The 24,242-nt window shown below is 41.8% G+C and overlaps 1 protein-coding gene across 3 annotated transcripts in view; it reads left to right on the forward strand.

The window, feature by feature from the left end:
* Positions 1-18,308, forward strand: part of LOC111863663 (lipid storage droplets surface-binding protein 1) — a 30,789-nt gene extending 12,481 nt beyond the window's left edge. Inside the window, exons 1-8 of one of the 3 annotated variants that reach the window (XM_023850167.2) lie at positions 3,051-3,450; positions 5,510-5,656; positions 6,691-6,876; positions 8,424-8,613; positions 11,094-11,263; positions 12,099-12,356; positions 13,466-13,576; positions 16,777-18,308. In XM_023850167.2, coding sequence (XP_023705935.1) covers positions 5,510-5,656; positions 6,691-6,876; positions 8,424-8,613; positions 11,094-11,263; positions 12,099-12,356; positions 13,466-13,576; positions 16,777-16,890 — 1,176 coding nt within the window. In that variant the 5' untranslated portion in view covers positions 3,051-3,450 and the 3' untranslated portion in view covers positions 16,891-18,308. Of the gene's footprint in view, positions 1-3,050; positions 3,451-5,509; positions 5,657-6,690; positions 6,877-8,423; positions 8,614-11,093; positions 11,264-12,098; positions 12,357-13,465; positions 13,577-16,776 lie in introns of those variants that run through there. The other 2 variants (XM_023850166.2, XM_023850165.2) reach the window with 2 other exon arrangements.
* Positions 18,309-24,242: the final 5,934 nt, after the last annotated feature.

The raw sequence follows: 24,242 nt of genomic DNA on the forward strand, positions 1-24,242 counted from the left end.
GCATTTCCAGCCCATTCAGGGCCCATACCTCTTACTCAGTTCCGTAATAAATATCACAGACCGTGAAGAGTGATCAGCCCTTCACAAGGCGTCACACAGGACAACGCAGTCACAGAATAAAACATACACAAATCCCACACCAGGCATGGATGTCTGTGTGCGTTTAGGTAGCGGCCTTGCGACGGGCTGATCACTCGTCCAAGGAGTCCTACTGTCTGGAAAATTATTAAAAAAAACATCCTTGACGCCGTAGGGTATAAGAGGAACGGATTAAGTAAGTAACTAAGTTTCTTGGCGTCAAGTTTTAGGACTATTACGAATGATTAACTGAAAGGAATGTGAATAGAAATTATCTTAGCCTGTTTAAGGTACAGAATGTTTCTGCCTATGCTGAAGGACTGCGTTCCAAATCAGTACAAAGCAACACGTCACATTAAAATTTAGCAGTCTGTGTTTGTCACGCAGCAAGTTTCCATGTCTGAACAGGATGAGATGAGCAGGACTTTGGAGAGAAGAGAAATGTTTGCAGAAATTTAGTCGAAAATCCTGAAGGTATAAAATTACTTGAGAGGCCTAGGACTAAATGGGACAGTGGTCTTAAAATAGACAATGGGATATGGCGTTACTGATTGGATTCACATGGCTTAAGTTAAGGGCCAGTGGAGACCGCTTCCCAAGATGATAACCAGTCTTCGGATTCTATAAAAGTCGGAAAAATTGTTTTTGATTAGATGAACGAATATTAGTGTCTCAAGAAATCTGACCTTCCGTAAGCTAGCTTAGATAGGTTGCGGGTAGATGATAGACTGTTAAAGTGAATCATAGCAAATATTTTCTGATATAAATCTGCGTTTAATTTCAATATTAATAATTTTGCAAGATCACAGATACTTTAAAGGCAAATTATACAAAGGCCTTTTCATAATATGTTTATCATTTTTAAATTTGATCATGTCCTTATATAAACATTTTGCATACCCGTCGTTATCAGTCATGTTAGCATATTTCAACTTGATTTTTTCTTTTATTAATTTGCAAGATATCATTATTTATGTCAGCCCGCGGGAGATAATTATGCAATTAATTGGCTGAACTGCATGTTTGTTTTGTCATATTCAGCACCGAATCAAGATAGGACTTAACTTGTAAATGGAACAAGCTACGTTTTGGAGTGAAAAAAAAATATAAGACAAATATGCACACTGATCGTATAAATATATTATATAATTCCTTACAGTATACTAAATTAGCTTCACTCAATAATTTTAGGGGTTTATGACATGACGTCGGAATAGTCCACTGCTATACAAAGGATCGCCAAAGCGCGTATCGGCAGAAATCAAAACGTTGCTGCGAAATTGACACACGTTTCGTAGCAACGGATGGACACCGAACAATAGACGAATTGTTCGAGGTGACAATCTCTGTTCGGTTCTCCCCGAGGTATAAAAAGGGAACACGTAATTGAGTCGAGAGTAGAGTCGCAAGAGAGTGCATTTGTCAGTCAGTCGTAATTCAGATGGCAGTTCAATAGTTCAATGTTCAGCTGTGGAGTGTTAACCCGCGACAACGGAGCCTGAAGAAATGACCGATTCGTAAATAAGAACCAAGTCAGTCACAGTGGAAGAGAAGACACTCGTAGTTCAGTAAGGATAGGAGCGAGTCCGAGACAGTCATAGATTGCAACCTATTATAATTGATTGTAATTGTAAAGAAGTGCCAATAAATCCAATCATCAAATCCAGAACCCGTTATTATTAGTCACGGAATCCCAGACACGTGACAATATGTTGACATTTGTTTAATTTCTGTTTTAAATGCCTTAGTTCGAGAGACGAATGCTTAAATGCAGTATTTTATATTTATATTACTGCTGTATATCCTGTATCTCATTGGGGAAAGTAAGATAGCTCTGTCGGTATAGCGACTGGCTACGGTCTGGATGACCGACAACTAGGAGTTCGAGTCCCTGCAGGGTTACGAATTTTCACTTCTCCATGTCGTCCAGACCGACTCTGGGTTCCACCCAACCTCCTCCCAGGGGTAAAAAGGCCGGGGCTTGAAGCTGACCACTCACCTCGAACTGGTGCCGAGGTCAAGAAAATGTGGATCTATACATCCATCACCCATACACCTTCGTGTCGTAATGCTTTGTTAGTTAAGCAGAGGGGCAACTTTACTTTACCTTTACTTCGTCTTATAAAAAGAATACCGGGCCGCGGTCTCACGAAGGTTGAGAACCACTGGCCACCAATAGCACTATTGTCAGAAGGCAGAAGACCACAATTTGAAAAATTACCACCATCGAAACTGCACAGCATCCTGCCCCAGTTCAATGCACTGACTGTTCTTATACACTCATTTCCTAACATCTGCCCTAATTCTGTACATACTTAATTTCGTCTAAATACATGTAGTATGCAGTTCAGTTCGACTGGTTACTAGCTGGACGGCGGAGGGGCCGGTTTTCGTGTCCAGGTAGGGGCAAGATTTTTCTCCTTTCCACGTTGTCCAGACCGGTTCTGGGCCCCAGTCAGCCTCCTATTCAGTGGGCACCAGGGGCAAAGCGCCCGGGGCGTGAAGCTGACCACTCACCTCCCTTTAGTGGTGAGGTCACGAGTTATGGAACTATATCTCCACTTCCCATACGTCTACATGGCGTAGTACTTCATTATTTAAGCACAGGTACAACTTTACCTTTTTACCTAACCGAAAACACATTACGTCTCCTCTACAAAGATCAGCCTGTTAATGCTTTTTAGGGACAAAATCTGTTTTATTTGTGAACCATACGGAGCACACAAGTACACTCTGTGGGCAGAATGCAGAGGTTTAATATGCTAAAACTTGTGGTACATATAGTGACCACCAGGCTTTAAATATGTTAATAACTTAAGAAAGATTCCGTAAATCATTAATTATCTCCGGGAAATGTTATTCACTATCATATTGACTGGTTGAACCTCAAAGGTCAAAAGTAATAGCAGAGAAAACGTGGTGCTTATTGAACGTTGACATGACACGTAGATCCAGTTGGTTCACTTGACAAACTTCACTCCATGGCCAATGTGCAGCGAATGTGTCAAGAGAGAGACCAGTCCGCAGTTCATAGCGCTGTGTGAAGTGGCTTGGTGAGAACTCTATTGTTGGTGCACAGAACAGAATAGCGCTGTGTGAAGTGGCTTGGTGAGAACTCTATTGTTGGTGCACAGAACAGAATAGCGCTGTGTGAAGTGGCTTGGTGAGAACTCTATTGTTGGTGCACAGAACAGAATAGCGCTGTGTGAAGTGGCTTGGTGAGAACTCTATTGTTGGTGCACAGAACAGAATAGCGCTGTGTGAAGTGGCTTGGTGAGAACTCTATTGTTGGTGCACAGAACAGAATAGCGCTGTGTGAAGTGGCTTGGTGAGAACTCTATTGTTGGTGCACAGAACAGTCCGAATAAAGTGGTAAGGTCAGATTGGGTCGAACATTGAGTCAGCCGCAAGCTTTTTAACTGTTTTGATTTTAAAATCTGATTTAATATTATCCAACAGAAGATAAAATTGATGATATAAAGGACAGGTTTAACGAAGAACTAGAACACGTATTTGATAACTTCCCGAAGTACCGTATGAAAATGTTGCTAGGAGATTTCAATGCCAAGTAGGTAGGGAAGACATTTTCAAACCAACGATTGGGAAGGAGAGTTTACACGAAATTAATAATGATAATGGGGTTAAAGCAGTAAACTTTGCTACATCTAAATATCTGACATACAATTCAGAATGCGTTAAAGAACAAATATGATACTAAAATTATGAACTAAAAGCAAAAAAAAAAGTAAAGACATCCCTGTTATAGGCCGTGGAGGCCCATAGGGTTGTGAGATGTTGAGAGTCCCACATTTTCTAAACAATCGGCTCATAGATGGTTGTCAGCCTTACGCGCCGGCCGCCCTTTACCCTCAAAAATAATTACCAGGAATCTTCCTGGGGTTAAAGGCCTTTTTTATTCTAATTTCTGTGATCAGCCTGTTTTATTTAATTCGAAAAACGCTTATTACATTCTACTGAAAACGGAAAAATGTTTGTTATATTGTGTAATTTGAAGGAGCCTAACGAAGTTGTGGCCCTTAGCCCTTTCAATAACCGAGAGAAGTAGTTCCTCCACCTATTCAAAATGTTGTGAGAATCTGCAAGCAGATCACCATTCTCATCTTTCACTAAGCTACTTTTAGGTTGGTAACCCCCTTGAAGTTATTTATTCCTCTCTACAGGTCTCTAATGTTCTTGTTCTTACTGTTCATTGCAAGCTCATCAATTTTGTCTTTCAGATATTCCCTCTTTTTGTTCCTGAAATGGCTGCTGGTTTCACGTCTTATATTGTTCAGATTATCCCCATTTATTTCGCTTGTATCCTATAATCGCTGCAATTTCGTTTGTCTCGTTTGGTCGAATAATTTTTAACATTCTTAATGAAACCATGGCTTATGGTTCTTCGATTCATAATAACCTAGACTATCTTTGGCTGAAATTTTTATATTCTCTCTAACAGTTTCCCAAACTTTATTAACATCCACCTCAGTGTCCAAATTTTCCAAAGACACGAACCTGTTTAAGATTTCGATACTATACTGCTCTTTACCCTCTACCTCGTTACATTTCTTGAGATTGAACCTCTCCATATGAACTGTGTGCCTCATCTGTTTGCTCACTGCCAGTCTTTCCCTAACATTTGCCACGACCAGGTAGTTGTCGGGATCACAATCTGCTGCCCTGAATGATCGGACATCAAGTATACTTTAATGCCGTCTCCTGTCTATCAAAATGTGGTCGATTTGAGTGTGTATCTTCCCGTCAGGAGATGTCCAAGTAAATTTATGAATGTTACGATGTGGGAACTTCGCACGTTTGACAATAAGATTTTTGGATGTGGAAAACTTTACTGCTCTAACTCCATTATTATTACTAATTTCGTGAAAACTCTCATCCTCAGTTGTTGGTTTGAAAATGTCTTCCCTACCTACATTGGCAGGCATTGAAATCTCCTACACATACCAAATATCTATAACTTTTTTAGGATTCGAACCCACGATCTCGGCTTCCGAGAGAACGAAGACAGCACATGTCTTAGACCGCTCGGCTACCGTGACCGGAAAAAATCAAACTCCGTTGCTTTAGTCTGCAAGCGAACTATACCGACGGAGCGACCGCCGCTTGTCAGCGAAGTTAGTGCCAACTTTTGCTGATAGAGGGTGTCGCGTGGTCAGAGCAACGAATCCCCACGGCCGTTAATTTCGGTTTTCTAGACTGGAGCCGCTACTTTTCCATTCAAGTAGCTCCTCAGTTATCGTCACGAGGCTGAGTGGACCCCGTTCCAGACCCACTACTTCTCAGAAAATCTTATAGGGCCGGAAATCGAACCCGGAACCTCTGATTTTATAGCCAGGAACTCTGATCACTATACCCTATATAGTCTCGATATTGACATCGTCATTAAATAATCAACATTGATTGTTGTCGACAGATGTATCTGAGTGTCCAAGCGAGAAGAGCGGAGAGCAACATGGGAGACGAGCAGTTACCCCAGCTGGTGTCCGTTGCTCGAATTATCAAGTTGCCCATTGTTGAGACGGGCTGCCATCTGGCGGCTGACGTCTATACCAGGATCAAGGTAAAGCAGTGCTCATCTCTGCAAACTTTGCCCCCCAAATCTGTTTGAGAGTCGATCGTATAAATGTGGGAATCGAAATTCTCACAGCGGTGACCAGGAAGAGTAGTGTATTCTGGGATGTGATGCCGTGTTGTCTGGTATAATTTCAACAACGTTTTGGAAGAATATACTGCCTGCGTCATCAAGGTCGAGCAGAAGTTGGTGCCTACTGGTTTCTGGTTTAATCTTCGAGACTGAAAATGGAGGCATTATTTTCCACCGAAACGTTCGGTAAATTTCCATCAGAGTACATGGAATAACATGTCAGAAGACAGTAGGTTACTACTTATGTCTATCTTAGGCCACTTGCAATATTATTGGAGAAACGGGGTTTTGATTCCCGACGGGGGTACAGAATATCCTGTTCACTGCATAGTCAAGCTCAACCAGCGTCATATCCGCGAGTTCATTCCTCGGCTGTAAAGCCACCAGGGAACTAAGATCACCAATCACTTCCGTCCAGTGTCCAGATGAAGAAATCGTGGACCTACGAGTGAGTATGGGGCACTGTGCTACAAGCCGGAAGGTGCCGGTTCAAGTTCCGATGAGGTCATTGGAGTTTTTCAATTGACCAAACCCTTCCAGCCGCACTACGGCCTTGGGGTCGACTTAGCCTCTAACAGAAATGAGTACCAGGAATATTTTGGGGGGTAAAGGGCGGCTGGTGCGTAAGGCTGAAAACCTTTCCGCCAACTGTGAGCCGATTGTCTAGATAATGTGGGACCCTCAATGTCTCACAACCGTATGGGCCTCCACGGCCCGTTACAGGGATAGCTTTACTTACTTTACTTTTTTACGAGTGAGTGTACCTCTATCGCATTGGGTGCGAAAGCATAATAAATGTACAGAATAGCCTCAGTTTCGCCTCGAAAGTCCAAACGACAAATGTTCAAGATCACAAACAGTCATCAGAAACCAATATACAATATACATGCTTTACCAGACCCTTATGAATTAGTGGTATTCTCAGTATTTAATTCCTTGTGATTTTGCAGAAATCCAACTCGCTGGTGAGCTGGGGGTTGAACACAGCTGAGGCCTCTCTGCAGGTGGCCCTCGAAACCACTTTGCCAGCAGTGACTGTGTTGGAGAGACCTATAACACTTCTTGATTCCTTGTTATGTAGGGGCCTCGACGTTGTCGAGGGAAGAGTCCCATTGGTCACTCTGCCACCTGGACAGGTCAGTACTTATTTACTTACTCATGGAGCTGAGCCCTTCTTGAGGAGCCGCCAAATCTGCAAATACTCAAGAATTTTCCCAGCATTTTATGGAACCAGAAGGTTTACTCGTATTACCGTGTTCACAAGAGCCCTCCACTGGTCCCTGTCCTGAGCCAGATCAATCTAATCCATACCATCCCACCTCTAAGATCCATTTTAATATTTTCTACTCATCTACATCTTGGTCTTCCCAGTGGTCTCTTTCATTCTGGTTTTCCCACCAATATCCTTTATGCATTCGTCTTCTCCCCCATTCGTGCTATATGCCCTGCCCACATCGTCCTCCTTGACTTGATCATTCTATTTATACAAGTACTTGGAGAAGAGTACAAATTATTAAGCTCCTCATTATGCAGTTTTCTCCAACCTCCTGTCACTTCATCTCTCTTCAGCCCAAATATTGGAAACGTCAGTGAAAGTTCAAAAAGGTAAAGTTTCCCTGTCATTAACTAATTAAGCACTGTGCTCGATGAGCGTATTTTTTACCTCGACACTAGTTGGAGGTGAGTGGTTAGCTTCACGTCTCTGCCAATTTACCCCCGGAGAAATAACACCCGCTACTCGTTAACCTGGAGGCTGCTTGGTCTTCAGAACCGGTCTTGATGACGTGGAGAGGATCTCCCGTCTTCTGTAAAAGATCGAAAACTCATCCGCGCAGAAAAATGAGTAATCTGGAATTAAGCACTTGAAGCCTGCTTATGTTAAAGAAAATCCATTTTCACTTCGCAGGAAATATAACAGCGTATCTTATTTAGTTTCAAGTTCAAATCTTCGTCGTTTTAAGTCACAATTCAAGAACCACGTGCTTTCCTGTCTTTTAGTAACAAGTCGCATCGAAATATCCGACGTTGTCATAGTCACAGAACCAAATCTTCACCTTCCTAAAGTAACACATTCTAATATCTGGCTTTTCCTTACTAAAAAATTCAAATCCCTAGTTTTATTTTAGTAACAAGTACAAGAAAGGAACACGCGGTAGCGTAGATGGTTGAGACACTATGCTAGAAGCCGGAAGGTAGCAGTTTCGATTCCTGATGAGGTCATTTGATTTTCTTCGATTGACCTAATCCATCCAGCCGCACTATTGCCTTGGGGTCGATTCAGCCTCTAACAGAAATGAGTACCAGGAATCTTCCTGGGGGGGTAAAGAGTGGCCGGCGCGTAAGGCTGACAACCTCACCACCATCTGTGAGCGGATTATCTAGAGAAAGTGGGAGCCTCGACGTCTCACAACCCTATGTGCCTTCATGGCCTGTTACAGGGATAACTTTACCTTTAACAAATTGAAAAATCTGATTTTATTTTAGAAATAAATCTAAATTCCAACGTTCCCTCGTCAGTTAAAACCCAAACATAGAATTTCGTTGACAAAAGCAGTCATGAATCTATATTTACGCCTTTCCATAATTACGGATCGAGATTTCCGCCTTTCTTTTAGTCGTGTCTAAGCTTCTATATCGTCCTTAATCAGAAAATCAGAGGTGGGCTTGGTGTTATTTGTTGCAGATATACGAGAACACAAAGGAATATGTGAGTAGTGTTGTCGTGCTGCCCGTCCTGCGAAGGGCTGACACAGTGAAGCAGTTCGGACTGAGTCAGGCTACATCTGCAATCCTCAGGCTCGATAATGTTATTGCAGTGGCCGACAAATATGTGGACCAGTATTTGCCAGGCACCGCACCTGATGGAAATCAAGGTGAGGCAGTGAACAACTTGATTTCTGTTCAAAATATTGATATTAGTTTTAACTGTAACTTATAACAAACTACTCGTATTAGGTCATTAGTTTAGGCCTAGAGTTTTATTGTATCTCAAGCATATTTTAAAAAACTACTACATTTCAATATGAACACCAAAATGAAATTCCACACGCGTTTCTCTTACTTCGATTTTAAAATCAAATACCTGATGGTTTATATATAACTTACTTTTTAGTAGTTAGTTAGTTATTAGAGAGGGTGGGTTTCCCCATGCACTTAGACCTGTAGTGGTCCATTGTACTTCCCTCTGTGATTTCTACCAGCCTCTATATCCTACCGGTATTGGTGCTTACCATCAGTCCCACCCACCCAGCGAGACCGGCTCTCTACTGGCTGAGGAGTATCTATAATGCTTCCCCCATCTACCGGAAGTATTAGTGACTGCTGTTGGGCGGCAAACGTCTGCAATTTTGCTCAGTGACCTCCTTTGGAGGTATGAGGTTCTTTTACGTGCCGTAAAGCTACGACACGGGACCCACGGCTTAAAGTCCCTCCCGGAGAACTTGTTCCCTGAATTTTTCCGCCCTTAAAAATTCGACGACCTCCGCCGGGTATTTGAACCAGCGTACTACGAGTCATGAGGTGGGAATGTTACCTCTAGACTACGGAGGCCACTTACTTTCTAGTAACTTCTATATGTACAGAATATATCTTGAATATCTGATCGTTTCCCGTGATGATGGTCCACTATGAGAGCGGCAACATGTAGCGTCAACAGAAAAATGAAGCAAATGTTGATACAATAATGTCTGTTTTGTTTCTCAAGAATATTGTTGTGTACACTGACCCCATTATACCCATATATCTGATCGTTATTCTCTTGGTAAAGACATTTCCTGCTTGCATGAAACCCAAAAGTTAATCACCGTATTCTCAAAAAAGGCTCCACCGAGCTCTGAGCTGTATAGAAATTATGCTAGTTCTAAAAAACGCAATATATACAGGTATGCGAATATTATTGGTTCATGTTTCGGCAGTAAGGGTAATCTTCAGGCTATCTGTATATTCATTACTGCCTGATACGAATATGCACCGCGGTCAGTGTTGACATGTCAATTCATATTGGTATACACTGCAAGCATTAGTCACAATATGTTCTTAATATTGGGTGTGAAACTTGGTCTCTGACATTAAGGGAGGAACATATACTGAAGGTGTTTGAGAACAGGGTGTTGAGAATATTTGGACAGAAGAGAGATGAAGTGAGGGTAGATTAGAGAAAACTGCATTATGAGGAGCTTCATAACTTGTATTCTTCTCCAAGTATACTTAGAATGATCAAGTCAAAGAGAATGAGATTGCCAGGGCATGTAGCAGGAATGGGGCGAAAAGAATGCATGTAGGATGTTGGTGGTAAAGCTACTAGGAAACAGACCTCTAGAAAAACCAAGACGTACGTGGGTAGACAATATTAAAATGGATCTTAGAGAAATGGGATGGAATGGTGTGAATTGGATTGATCTGGCGCAGAATAGGAACAAGTGAAGGGTTCTTGTGAACACGGTAATGAAATTTCTGGTTCCATAAAATTCTTAGAAGTTCTTGAGTAGCTGCACAATTGGGGGCTTCTCAAGAAGGGCTCAGCTCCATGAAGTTAGAAGTTACTTAAAATTGGCGAAGAAAGATAAGAATAGGGAAGGATGGGGGTTCGAACTTGTGAGGATACGTACTCGGTGAGAGCAATATAAAATAGCGAATGATGCAAATTAATGGGTTATAATAATTAAAAAGTTGGTTCTAAGTTCGTAGAAAGGGCAGACACAACGAAAAACACCGTCTCTCAACAATACTTCCATTTGGATTATAAACGGTTCTGACGATGGTGGATGGCACACTGTGTTTTTGGACTTTTTCAATCGTCCGGAATTCTAGGTAATAGAAGACACGACGTTTCGGAGTTGTCCAGTGATTGAGATTAGCTCTTCCTAAGGGGCCCAACTGAGTAGGTGTCTTCGTTCCTCACCTGAAGACGGAAACAGATCCAGTTTCCGAAACATCGTGTCTTCTGTTACCTAGAATTCCAGACGATGGAAAAAATCCAGAAACCCAGTAATTCTCTGAATACTTCCATTATTGGGCGTTATCGCTGAAACGTGTTTACAGAGCCGTTGAATAGCAATTGACTACTCCTCTGTCTCAACAAATCCGGCCTTCGGGCGTCATGTCACAATATTGTAGTTGTGCAGACGAAATTTTCATAACATCTCTATATCTAACAAAACATTGCGCTCCGATGCAGTAGCCCTCAGTCTATATTCTTCTCTTAATTTGAAAGACCAAGTTTCACACCCATGTACACGGACATAAAACAAGAGGGAAATGTTTACGTATTTTTAAACGTATGTTGTATATTCTAATCGTTATGATTTTAGATAGTAGTTGAGTTGAGTGCAGATGTGTTTATTTGTGATTACAGAAGTGAACAGTTTCCTTATGAACATTAAGGGGGTGCAGACGATTCAACGAGCCGATCGCTTCTCACGGAAGCTGAGGCATCGCCTGACCGAATACACAGTGGCCGAGCTGAAGGTGCTTAGACAGTATAGTGAGGACGCCCTACGTCTCGTGCTCTACACAGGGGAACTGGTAAGATGTACTTCAAAGTACAATGGAGAACAGGTGATCGGGGTGGACTCTGCCAGGCGAAAGCTGTTTTCAATTTTTCTTAAAAACAACATCAAAACAGCTCTCATTTATGTAGTAACGGTAGTGTAATTGAAGCACCATGTTACAAGCTGGAAGGTGGCGGGTTTGAGTCCCGATGAGGTCACTGGATTTTTTTTTTTTTAATTTACCAAATCCTTCCAGCCGCACTGTGGCCCTGAGGTCGACTCAACTTCTAACAGAAATGAGTACCAGGAATCTTCCTGAGGGGTAAAGGGCGGCCAGCGAGTAAGGATGACAATCTCACCGCCATCTGTGAGCAGATTGTCTAGAAAATGTAGCAGCCTCGGCGTCTCACAACCCTATGGGCCTCCACGGCCTGTTACAGGGATAGCTTTACCTTACAGCGTACTACACGCATATAAGAGAATGTTAGATCCTTGGTTCTCACGGCGGTGTCTATGAAGAGTGTGGTTTTCGGGTTATATCGCCGTGTAGATTGGAGAAATCCTGACGTTTCGGAGGAACATATCGCCTTCATCTTCAGGGTCGAAGGGAAAGACAAGTAAGAAAGGAGCATAAACAGGTGGCAAGCTCAACTGCTTTCTTGCTTGACTTACTCTTTTATCCACAATACGGAAAAAATATGTTCCTTCCGAAAAGTGGGGTTGTTTTCGAAATTCTTGGCTTTAGAACTCCTAATTTTGTTGCAGTGTACTGTGATGAAGATTCAGTAGACTTTCACGTAGTGTTTGTTGCATGTAGTTCTAGCATAGAACGCTTGATGTACGTGCATACATAGGATGCATTTCTGCAGCTGGCGAAGGACCCCAAAGCGCTTAAAGAAAAGCTAGCGGCACTTTGGGAGGACCTCAGCAAAGATGAACCGGTGAAGCAGGAGAGGCCCGCCAACCTGGAGCAGCTGACAGTGATGGTGACAAAGGAGTTGGCCCGCCGCGTCGTCCATATTGTCAATTACTCGCGAGGAGGCATCGCTGCCTTGTCTCCTATCATCTCGCAGTCACTTCGCGTCACCGCTGTCTATTGTACTCTACTGGCTGACTTCGTTGTCAAGGTAACACTACACATCCTTATCAGAGAACCGGAGTCGAGGTTAGTTAGGCTTATCGTATTATTATTATTATTATTATTATTATTGTTGTTGTTGTTGTTATTATTATTTTTATTATTATTATTATTATTATTATTATTATTATTATTATTATTATTATTATTATTAACTTCTATATGTGTGTGTGTGTACGTGTATTGTCCTTTCTCGCCACAAAATGGCATAACCATTGGAAATGTACTTATTTTATGTTTCTCGCACGTTAACGCTAACTTTAATTTTTCTTGGAATTATTATTAATTTATTGCCATTATATAGACTGTCATATTTTGTATTTTGCTCTTCAATTATTTTGTGCATTTCAGTGTACTCGTGCTAACGTTGTAATTTTACCTCTTTGCTGTTAAGTTTGCACGTAAATAAAGAAGAATTGAATTGAATTGTTATTGGGAACCGGAATAGCACAGTCGATATAGCGACTTTGCTACTCGTTGGACGACTGAAAGGTCGGAGTTCGAGTCCCAGTAAGGTCATGATTTTCTCTCTTTGACGTCGTCCAGACCGGCTCTGTGGTCCACCCAATCTCCTATCTAATGGGTACCGGGGGCTCTTTCCCCAGGAGTAAAGCGGCTGGGATTAGAAGCTGACCGCTCACCTCCAGCTAGTTCCGAGGTCAAGAAAATGCCCATCTGTATATTCAATCTCCCATATGCCTTCATTGCATAGTGCTTAATTAGTTAAGCACAGGGACAACTTTATTATTATTATTATTATTATTATTATTATTATCATCATCATCATCATCATCATCATCACTTCTAAGTAATATCTTTAGTTTTTGTTATTTTTGTATTATCATAATTAATCAGATATTCCAAATTTCATGCTTTATATTTCGTGTATGCTTGTTTCCCCGATCACAGTGGCCGCGCGGTCTAAAGCATGAAATGTCTTCGCCCCTCGAACACTGGGATCGTGGGTTCGTATCCCAGTCAAGGCATGGATGTCTGTGTGTTTCCTCTTGTTTAATAACACTGTCCTCCAGCAAGTCCGTTGCTGGCTGGAATGTTACAAGCAGACTGGTTTCTGACCACGCCTGTTCCTATTTGCAGACAACAAATCTTGACGGAGCGAAGGAGACTGTCATTGCCAGGGCCAGGATCCAGCTCATCAAACTGCAAGATATCCTCAAGGATGTCAATACCTTTACATCGCAGCTGCTGGTAAGGACTGGTCAACTTCTGAGCACACAGATGTAAATGGTTCTGCCGTAGGAAGGTTTCATTTGCTGTCATACGAGTATATAGACAGAGAGAAATGGGAAATGCACACAGAATGTTAGTCACAATACCTGAACAGAAGACGTCTATTTAGATGAGTATTAAAACGTACGTTGCAAGGATGTGGACTGGCTCATGATAGAGATCAAAATTAGGATCTTGTTAGCGTGGAATTTCTGTATTAGCTTGGCGACTGTTAGCTTCTCAAGAAGGGCTGTGTTTTATGGACTGGGGCCCTTACATGTTTACAGCAACATTGTCAGAACTAATAAACTCAACCCCGTGGCTTTTAGTCCGCTCTTGTCGGCAAAATTAATGCCAGCTTTAGCGGATAGAGGGTGTCGCGTGGTAAGCGTAACTGATTCCCACAGCCGTTAATCTCGGATTTCTAGACCGGTGTCAGAACTAATATTAGAAAGATGTACTTATATGGAATATACATATTTTCAGGAAGCTTTCTTCCGTATTCACATTGGTCCTTGTCATTGGTCTTGATGTTAATTTCTTTCATATGTAAGGCGGCATAGCGAAGTACAATGGTGATGAGATTTAGAACTGTCAGTTATGTTGTAATGTTTATGTTCTGTGTGTAGTTACCTGCATGGCTAGTACAAAGTGATCTCAGTTACTGAGGCATTGCATCTTAAGGATGTTGCGATAACAAATCAGATGTTATAATTAATTCAAAGTAACTTTAGATTTAAATCATAATGCTCAGATTCGAGAGTAGGAATCTGAGTGCCAGTTATCATAAGATAAGTACTCTGGGGGTAAAGGACGGCCGGCACATAGGACTAACAAACTCACCGCCATCTGTGAGCCGATTGTGTAAATATATGTGGGAGCTTCCATGTCTCACAGCCCTGTGGGCCTCCACGAACTTTTACAGGGATAGCAACTTTTTACCTTACTATAATTGTTTCCTTCATTGTGTTCCTGAAAACATTGGACCCTACCATCAGTCCACGTTAACTGAACAATGCTGTGTCACTTTATACAAAGATATCGAGTGATTCTAATTTATAGTCGGTGTTTCAGTGACCTATGATTTTCAAACTGGAAACAATAAAATAAGGCCGCGTATTGAACTTGTTTAGCATTCTGCAGTATTCATTCTATAGATAATAAAATATTACAACCCCAACATTTTAATACATATCCATATTTATTTCCATACTTCTTCTTCTTCTACCTTAACGAATGAGGCCCTTCTGCCTATGCCCGTTCAGAATTAATAAATTTTGAAATTTGAATCTTACAGACAGTCGGTAGGACTCCTTGAACAGGGGATCAGCCCGGTTGCAAGGCCGCTACATAAGCAGGACAACATAAATACAGAATAATAGTAAACAGCCATGCGTGGGATTCAAATCCACGATTCCAGTGTTTGAGCGGTCAAAAATATTTCATACTTTAAATGGCGCGACCACCGTGATCGGCTTAATTACGTTAGGTTACACTGATTTTATTTAAAAATACTCCACCGAAATAGGCTATTAAGTTATTTAATTTTAAATAATGTAGAAAAAAGAGACTCAAATATCCGAAATATAAACGTACAAGATTGTAACGTCATGTTTTCATGTTGCCTCTAAAGGGGAAAACTATTCAACTTCCGGTTATTGAGCATTTTCTTCTTGTCGTGTAAATCAGGTTATACCTGCGTTTGTATTCTGTTACAAGTGTAAATATTGGTTGAAATCAAATGTATATATTTTCATTTTCTAAGGCGAAATTTCCGAATGTATGTACTCCTTTACGCTATATACATTTTCATATATTTTAAGGCGTAATTCCTAGCGAAGAGATTGGTGTAGCAGTAACGCTTTTAGATTGCATTCTGAAGGTGGTCGGTTCGAATCTCTGCCGAGATATCAGCAGTACAGACTGAATTTTTTCGTTTTTCCTCCAGGCCCTCCAGGCTGATGCTGAGGGGTAGCACCTCGATTACGTAACGACCGATTCCTTCAACATTGTCATATTTATCAATTTAATGCATTATATATTTTGGCTAGTGACAGAATCGTAAAATAGCACACACACGCACACACACACACAAGTATGTAATCCCTAATAAATAACCCCCCTTCCATTACTCAAACTTATATATTTTCTTTAAATATAGTCGATTACCGTTTCGTTGCTTACTGAACCGAATTTTAGAATTTTTTTTTTCTTTTGCTCTTCCCTGTAAGGTGCATCATTTCACGGTCTTTTCTCAGTATGTTGTAGAATGTTAATAAAGGACAGTGAGCATTGGTGACTGCACTACCTCAATGGTTGGCTGACGTCACTGAGCTTGTCAACCTCGCCAGTGCGCACGCGAATTGTCAACAGTCGATTGACAACAGAACGAATATCGCTTGGGCTTTTAGACACGCGATCGTCGATGTGTCGAATCATCGATCAGCCGGAAGCTATCTCAAGTTCGTTGAATTTGAAACACCCATTTATTTGTACAAGTGAGACAGAATTTTAAGCCGCACATGTTGTTTCAGGTTGCTAAGCTCGTAATTTTTCCGAACCAAACAATGTCAGAGAAACTGATCTTGCTCATGTACGAATATATCAAAATACCAAACAGCTAACTCTAAAGCGATCGTTCGTTAGAAATATTCCCGAAAAAATATGAAGTATTTTACGAGAAAACTTCTTAAAAAGTGCCAGTTACGAATAAGAATTTTTAACGCCATATATTGATTCATTTTAATGCGTCTATACGCACGTTGTTTTGACCATTTGTAGCATTTAGGATAAATTGGAGTCCTCGTGAGAGAACTGTCTTTCATAACGCTAAATTAAGGGTTCAGTTAAGGGCCGAGCCATAGCTCAAGCGGTTAGTCGCTGGCTTCCCACCGCGGCGTCCCGGGTTCGATACCGGGGTCTGGTCAAGTGGGATTTGTGGTGGACAAAGTGGCGCTGGGGCAGGTTTTCTCAGAGTACTTCGGTTTCCCCTGCCCATCTTCTTTCCACCAATTGCTCCACAATCACCCTCACCTATCATCTGGGGCTGGTACAATAGGCCAGAAGTGGCCGCAGTACAAGGGACTTAGTCCCAACCCCACTAGCAATAATAAAAAAAAGGGATCAGTTATAGAGGCCGGGTGTAACCCAGTACTACATCTGTCTTATTGTTATTGCAGGAGAGGATTGCGCTACAAATTGCAAAGAAGCATGAGGATACCAAGAGAGTTGCACATAACACTCACAACAACGGACAGCATTCTGGGTCGAACAATTTGAACGCTGTTGACTAAATTTATCACAACATCCTAATTTCATTTAAATTGTAAACTGGAGTAATTTACAATAATATTGCTATCCTTTGAACAGTTTTATAAATAATGTTAAAATAGATATAATAATATTACAGTGCAGTAGATAAACAAAATAGCCAGATTAGTGGAGTAAGTTAAGAGGATTAGTGATTTTTTTAATAAATATTTACCCAAATGATTCGTTATTCAAATGGCACTGAACATGGCTGCTTAGAAATGCAGATTTAAGAAGGGAGCTGCCTAGGCATTGTTATTGCAATCACCAACACTATCAGAATTTCAGCAATCAAAATAACATCCATTACCAGTACTCTGAAATCACTACAATCACAGTAATTACCACAATCACGACTGTCATCGTCATCATCATCATCATCATCATCATCATTAGCAGCAGCACCGCCACTACAATATCAGTCGCTAGTTCTGAAATCACATAACACCACCATCACAACATTATCATAAATGTCAAAGTCACACCATTGTAATCACTATCATCAACTTCATAAAAATTACTACCATTGCTACGCAGCCAAAATCACAATTTTCATTCCCACAACTATCGTCATCAACATCATCATCATCATCATCATCATGTATGTTTCATCCCTGTTGCTCTTTTATGACCTCATCTTGCATCCTCCTTGTTCCCGTTGGTATATCCTCCCGTAGTCTTGTCCTATAAATGCTGCGCATTTATCCTGGAATCTTCATTGAATAATCTGATTTGTTCTACATGTCTGAATTAATTAAATATATTAGTTCATTTGAAAATGCCAAATTTAATGGCTCACAGCTCTTAGATCTATGTCTGAAATTAGTAATTATATTACATGGGTTTCTAAGATTATCCAAAAACTTATTTCTGCATTCCTGATTTATTCATACAATTGTCTCATATTTAGAAAAGAATATCCTTTTTGTTCTTTAATTGATAATTATTGCTATATTTCTGTCACAAACATTTTAATTTGCAGGCGTGAACAACACTTAATTTCCAAAGCTTTGGTAACCGTTAGATGTATGAATGTGAGACATTTTCTTGGAGGAACAAACTGAATTTCAATATTTTACTTATTGTCAGCTGTGTCTGGCCCTGTGTGTTAACTACAATAAAAATGTAGTTGTATGGGATTAACATTTTTATTTACTGAAATGTTTTATTGTCAGGTTAATCAGCTAACATACCAAGTTGCACAAGTCTTATTTACAATAAAATATATATGTTAACCAAATTTATGATGACATTCTGATTGAAGTTAATTTAGTATAATTTATGGTGTCATTAATTCTCTGTAACTGTATCACACATAATTATATTTTATAGTAAACTGTTAAAACATACTCATGTAAAGGCCTATATCATTGTGTTGTTAAATAAATAGTTTATTTAGGTGTTTGTATGTATTAATATTCATTGCACGAGTTTTGATTTCCAATAGACATTTCCTTCCATGTGGTAACTGAAAACTGGAAGGAACATGGGCTCTGGCAGGGGCAAACCAGGTGCCTGCTTTCTACATGTTTATTATTATTATTATTATTATTATTTTTTGAAAAACAAATCAGAATTGAAGAAAAGAAGGAAATATACAAAATATTGATAACAAAATTAACGACATGCCGGGATCGTCGGTTCGAATCCCACTCAGGGCATAGATGTTTAGTGTTTGTGTATATGATGCGCGTGCGCGCTTTCCTGTGTTTATGTAGAGGTAGAGGCCTTGCGACGAGCTGATCAACCGCCGAAGTAGTTCTACCGAATGTCTAAGATTAAGTAAACCGAAATGAAACTGAGAGTTTCATGGAGCTAGGCCAAGGCCCAAAACTGGGGCTGTAGAGCCAGAAGAAGTAGATATAAATGTTCCCGTTGTGGAGGTAGGATAGAATACCTCCACCCTAGCCACGCGAGTCGTAGAAGGCAATGAAAAGGAAACTCGGCGCCTGGGGATATGTCACCCTCTCACTGTGGGACATTAATAAAGGACTTGGTGCTCCAGGTAGGGGGTTGTACGCAAGGCTGACTTGCTTAAATTCGCTTAGTGGGGGGTGGAGTCCAACTGGGTCCACTCGGCACGGCGGCCACTGATTGGCCTATTGTAGCCTGCCCCGGGTGATTATGATGATGAAAAATTTGGTGCAATGAAGATTGGCAGGGCCGCGCCATGGCTCAAGCGGTTAGTCGCTGGCTTCCCACCGCGGCGGCCCGGGTTCAAACCCGGGTCTAGTCAAGTGGGATTTGTTGTGGACTAAGTGGCACTGGGGTAGGTTTTCTCCGAGTACTTCGGTTTCCCCTGTCAATCTTCATTCCACCAAAAAACATTCNCAACTATGGCGCGGACCAAGGCTGACGACCTTTCTCTGTAAAAATTATTGTTGTGAAATCCAAATAAGCGAACTCCGGACCAAATTATGTAGAATCTTCCAAGGAAGGTCATGGCTCAAAAGTGCTGTTTTACCGACGACGATGATGACGATGTTTACGAAATAATTGTGCTTTTGACACAGCTGTTGACCTGTAAAAATATACATCTAAAAGCATCTTCATTAAAACACGAGTAAAAAGGTAAAGTTGTCCCTATGCTTAACTACTTAAGCACTACGCCATGAATGCGTATGGGGGAGTGGATGTATAGATCCACATTTTCTTGACCTCGGTACTAGTTGTAAGTGAGTGGTTAGCTTCACGCCCCGGCCGCTTTACCCCCGGGGAAAGAGCTAAAGAAAATTCTTGACCCCACCGGGACTAGAATTCCGAATCCTAGGTCGTCAAGCCCATGGCCCATGGGTTCTCGGTACGGGACAGCACGGTACACATATATTTCCAGGAAATCTTCCCTTTAATAACGCAGGTTCATACCATATTTAATTTGAAGCCCTGCGACTTCTGCATGCATTCAGCACAGGTCTTTTTTTGAGACCTTATCTAAGACGTGAGGAGAATTGTGGATTAGTGTGGCAAAAATTAGCAAGGCAGTGGTTGCAGCTGCATTGTGGAGGGGGAGAGAGGGTGATGCATTCTAACAAAGGCCCTGTTGTAAAGAAAACACCCCTTACAGTCTTTATTTCAGTTAGTAAACGCGATCTAAGCCGGTCACGGTAGCCGAGCGGTCTAAGACATGCACCGTCTTCGCTCGCTCGGACGCCGGGATCGTGGGTTCGAATCCCACTCAGGGCATGGATGTTTATGTGCGTTTTTCTGTGTTTGTGTAAAGGTAGAGGCATTGCGACGAGCTGATCACCCGCCCAAGGAGTCCTACTGAATGTGTAAGATCTAGAAAAACCGAAGTGAACGGAGAAGGTAGGCCTAGGCCCACTGGGGCTGTAGTGCCAAGTGGGGGGGGAACAAAAAAAACGCGATCTAATCCACTGCACTGCTCAGTCTGTCAAGACAGTACGTCATGCAGACAGACAAGGATGTGCCCAAGTGACGTCAAATGAGTAACTATTACTTGTTGAAGAAAACAACTTTTATTTGGACCCTTGGACTGTTACTATCATATGTATTTGTAGATTGCATTATGACTCCTGAACAACACTTTGATCTGCTGTTCGTAGTTATGTCATTCAGGCCAGAAAGGGACTCAGGAATTTGTTAATCATCTGTCATTTGTCATCAAGAGAGGCACTGATGGATGAGAGGAGCTTTCCTTCATGACACGCGACTGATGAATTGATGGTGAGTCACGTGATCAAGTTAACTTTTCATACTCTTCACGGAGTAAAGTCTGCTGACGGTGGGGTAAGGGAGAGAGAAGATAATGAATCAATTACTTATTTACTCTCGTTTTATTTAAGGGCAACCGGTCACGGTAGCTGAGCGGTCTAAAGTATGTACTGTCTTCACTCGCTCGGCAGCCGGGATCGTTGGTTCGAATCCCACACAAGGCATGGATCTTCGGTATGTGTTTATTCTGTGTTCGTGTTATCCTGTGTTTAGGAAGAGGCTTTGCGACGGGCTGATCCTCGTCCAAGGAGTCCTACAAGTCTGTAAAATGATCAAAATGAAGTCGACACCTCAAAGATATGAGAGGAACATGCTCGTATTAAGTAAGTTATTTAATAGCGCTTTAAATTGCTAAGCTGCTTAAGTCAGTTAAGTTGATTAGTGAATAATGAATTGGAAAATACGTGGAAAGAAGCGGCTGTTTAATTTGAAATGCTATCCTGACACTGTGAAGGGCAACTGAGGAAAATTATAAAGCTCCTCAGACAAGATATTTCTTCTCTTAGACGTTATGTAAACGGGAACGTACTGATTACGAAGCAGTAATGGTGATTAACATCGTTTTTGTTAATTTTTGTGGCCTTTCCATTTGTAAAAGGTCTAGAAAAAATATCTGACTCAGCAACTAACCAACTATGTGGTATATTCCATGGTATCAAATGTATCTCAGGGAAAGGGAATTGTGCGACATAATCGTGTAATATCCGTGGTTGTAAACATGTCTGAGAACCCCACTGCACTCAAGGTCCCCGGATTTTTTATTTTTCATTGGCGCTACAGCCCTCGTTTGGGCCTAGGCCTGCCTCCATGAAACTCTCCGTTTCACTTCTGGAACCCTGGATTACTAATTCTTAATTCCCTCAAACTATGTTTATTCTTAATTCTTAAGAATTATGTAAAATATAATTGTAGCTATACATACTTGTAGCAGGTCCCTAATTCAGTAATATTCAATTTAGTTGTATTCAGAAGACATAAGTGCAGACGGCGAAACATAGACGCTGAAGTAATGCCGGTCGGGGAACCGAAGCAGAAAAGGCGCAGGGACCGAAAACTGGCCGCGGAGCGCCGCCACCAGATACCGAAAAACTTGACGCGTATAAATTGTGGGCCCCACAAAGAATTGGCCGTCGACCACAGAAGGACAACACGTCGGGCGAATGTGGCACGACTCAAGATAGACATCCTCAGGAACACCGCCCAGAAAAAGTGTGGACCCACGAGAGGTTGGGATTCGCCAGCAAGGGAACGACCTTCCGTGCCAGAGTAGCAGGGCGCAACAGGGTCCCCAGAAAGAACTGGGTCGGGGACAGCATACTGAGGGGAAACGCGACAGGATACACGTCCGGGAGGAGACATCAGCCGAAACTGGGATGCAGCAAGGGCGTGAGAAGCCGAGATGTAGAAGAGCCTCGACATCCGAGGAAAGGGAGGAAAACCGCAAACGGTATAGGAGGATGGAGTGGAAGACAGCAGCCGCGACTGGAAAAGAAAGAATCTAACAGGACATACAGGAAGACGACTGGACTAGAGATCGAGAAGCGTATAGCCAAATCTTCCGTCGGCCTACGCAAAACAAAGATTGGACACTGTGGAAGGGTCGACCCCCTCCAAAGCGGAAGAAAGAAAACGGCCCGCATGGGAGGAACCGGTAGTAGAAGCACCGGCCTCCCTAGCAAGAATGAATGAGGAAAGGATGAAAGCGAGGTATGAATGTGAGGCAAGGCGACCAACAAATTCTGGACCACGAGAGTGCTCGGGGCGAGCATCACTGAAGAGAGGGGCGGATGCGGTTGGATGACCAATGCAGACGTTGCCAGCAAAACACCTTAGGAAACGAAACCAAGGGAGAACCTTTAGGCTGTTCGGGGAGCAATGTCACATGTTCGGAATCCAGAAGACACTTCCATAGTAACGCAAAACAGACCGTTGCATTGGTAGCGACAATAGCGGTATTGTAGCCCCAACAGTTGGCCGTTGCGTAGGTATTGCAGTATCAACAAAGCGTATCCCTGGTGATAGACAACAGAGGGTCGTTTGCATAGCAGCGGCCGAGGTTATAAGAAGGGGTTGAATGGATTCACCGAGACAGTCTCAGGATAGACGCCGAGAGATACAGAAGTCAGTCTTCAGGAAGCTGCCGCTGAAGGTAGTTGGGATCTAGTCTCCATACAAGACGGTTGGAAGGTAGCCGCCGCGGAACACAGTTAAGGTGATAATTGTACGGTGTATAAGACTGAGTGTCCAATAAAGATTCGCTGAATCCGAGACAATATTTTCATGACTGTAAAGGAACTTTTACAGCTTATTGAAGACATGGAGAGGTTGCAAAAATATTTATGTTTCTCCTGTCACATAAGAACCTGAAAGAGGCCTACAACAATAAGCACAACTTATATATTATTCTAGGCGTTTCTGGTACCCAAAAAATTGAGAACCCATCTACTAGCCGGTGTAGAACATTTTTCAAAACGAGAAAAACAGAACCTTTTAAGGTTGTGAAGCATTTATTATTTGCGACCAGAAATATGTTTGTACATAATATGTTTGTACATAATATGTTAAATTAACGTTATCACTAAAGGCAACAATAAATTTCATAAGATTGACACAAATTTTATATTCCACTTTTGTGATCTGTAGTCATAATTTTGGGGAACGCGATAGCGTAGTTGGTTGAGGCACTATGCTACAAGCCGGAAGGTCGCGGGTTCAAGTCACGATGAGGTCATTGCATTTTTTTCAATTGACCTAATCCTTCCGCCCGCACTGTGGCCCTGGGTTCGACTCAACCTCTAATAGGAATGAGTAAATAAAGTAAAGTAAATATATCCCTGTAACAGGCTGTGAAGGCCCATAGGGTTGTGAGATGTCGATGTTCCTACATTTTCTAGACAATCGGCTCATAGATGGCGGTAAGTTCAGCCTTACGTGCCGTCCGCCCTTTACCCCCAGGAAGATTCCTGGTATTCATTTCTGTTAGAGGCTGAGTCAACCCCAGGGCCATAGTGCGGCTGGAAGGATTAGGTCAACTGAAAAAATCCGAAGACCTCATCGGGATTTGATCCCGCGACCTTCCGGCTTGTAGCATAGCGCCTCAACCAACTACGCTACCGCGTGCCCCCACCTAACAGAAATAAGTGGCAGGGATATTCTTGGAGGTAAAGGGCGGCCGGCGCGTATGGTTGACAACCTCACCGCCATCTGTGAGCCGATTGTCTACAAAATGTGGGACCCTCAACGTCTCACAACCCTATGGGCCTCCACGGCCTGTTACAGGGATACCTTTACTTACTTTATTTTACTAAAGGCAACAATACATTACATAAGATTGACACAAATTCTGTATTTCATTTCTGTGATTTGTACTCATAATTTTCTTAATTTAAAAGTTAATAAGAAAAGTAGGTCGTAGTAGTTTATAAGGTTTATTGGTAATTATTTTTTTGATGTTTCTACACCACATTTTATGTAATTTTTATAGGTTGAGAAACCTCAAACTTTATTATTCATATCAAATGAACCTCATTGTGAATTATTGATCTGGACAAGAGACCTGGACTCTTGTCTCATTCTCTATTGTGACAGAGGCCCTGTAACTTTG

This window comes from Cryptotermes secundus, unplaced genomic scaffold, assembly GCF_002891405.2.
Source record: "Cryptotermes secundus unplaced genomic scaffold, Csec_1.0 scaffold234, whole genome shotgun sequence".
Taxonomy (NCBI): domain Eukaryota; kingdom Metazoa; phylum Arthropoda; class Insecta; order Blattodea; family Kalotermitidae; genus Cryptotermes; species Cryptotermes secundus.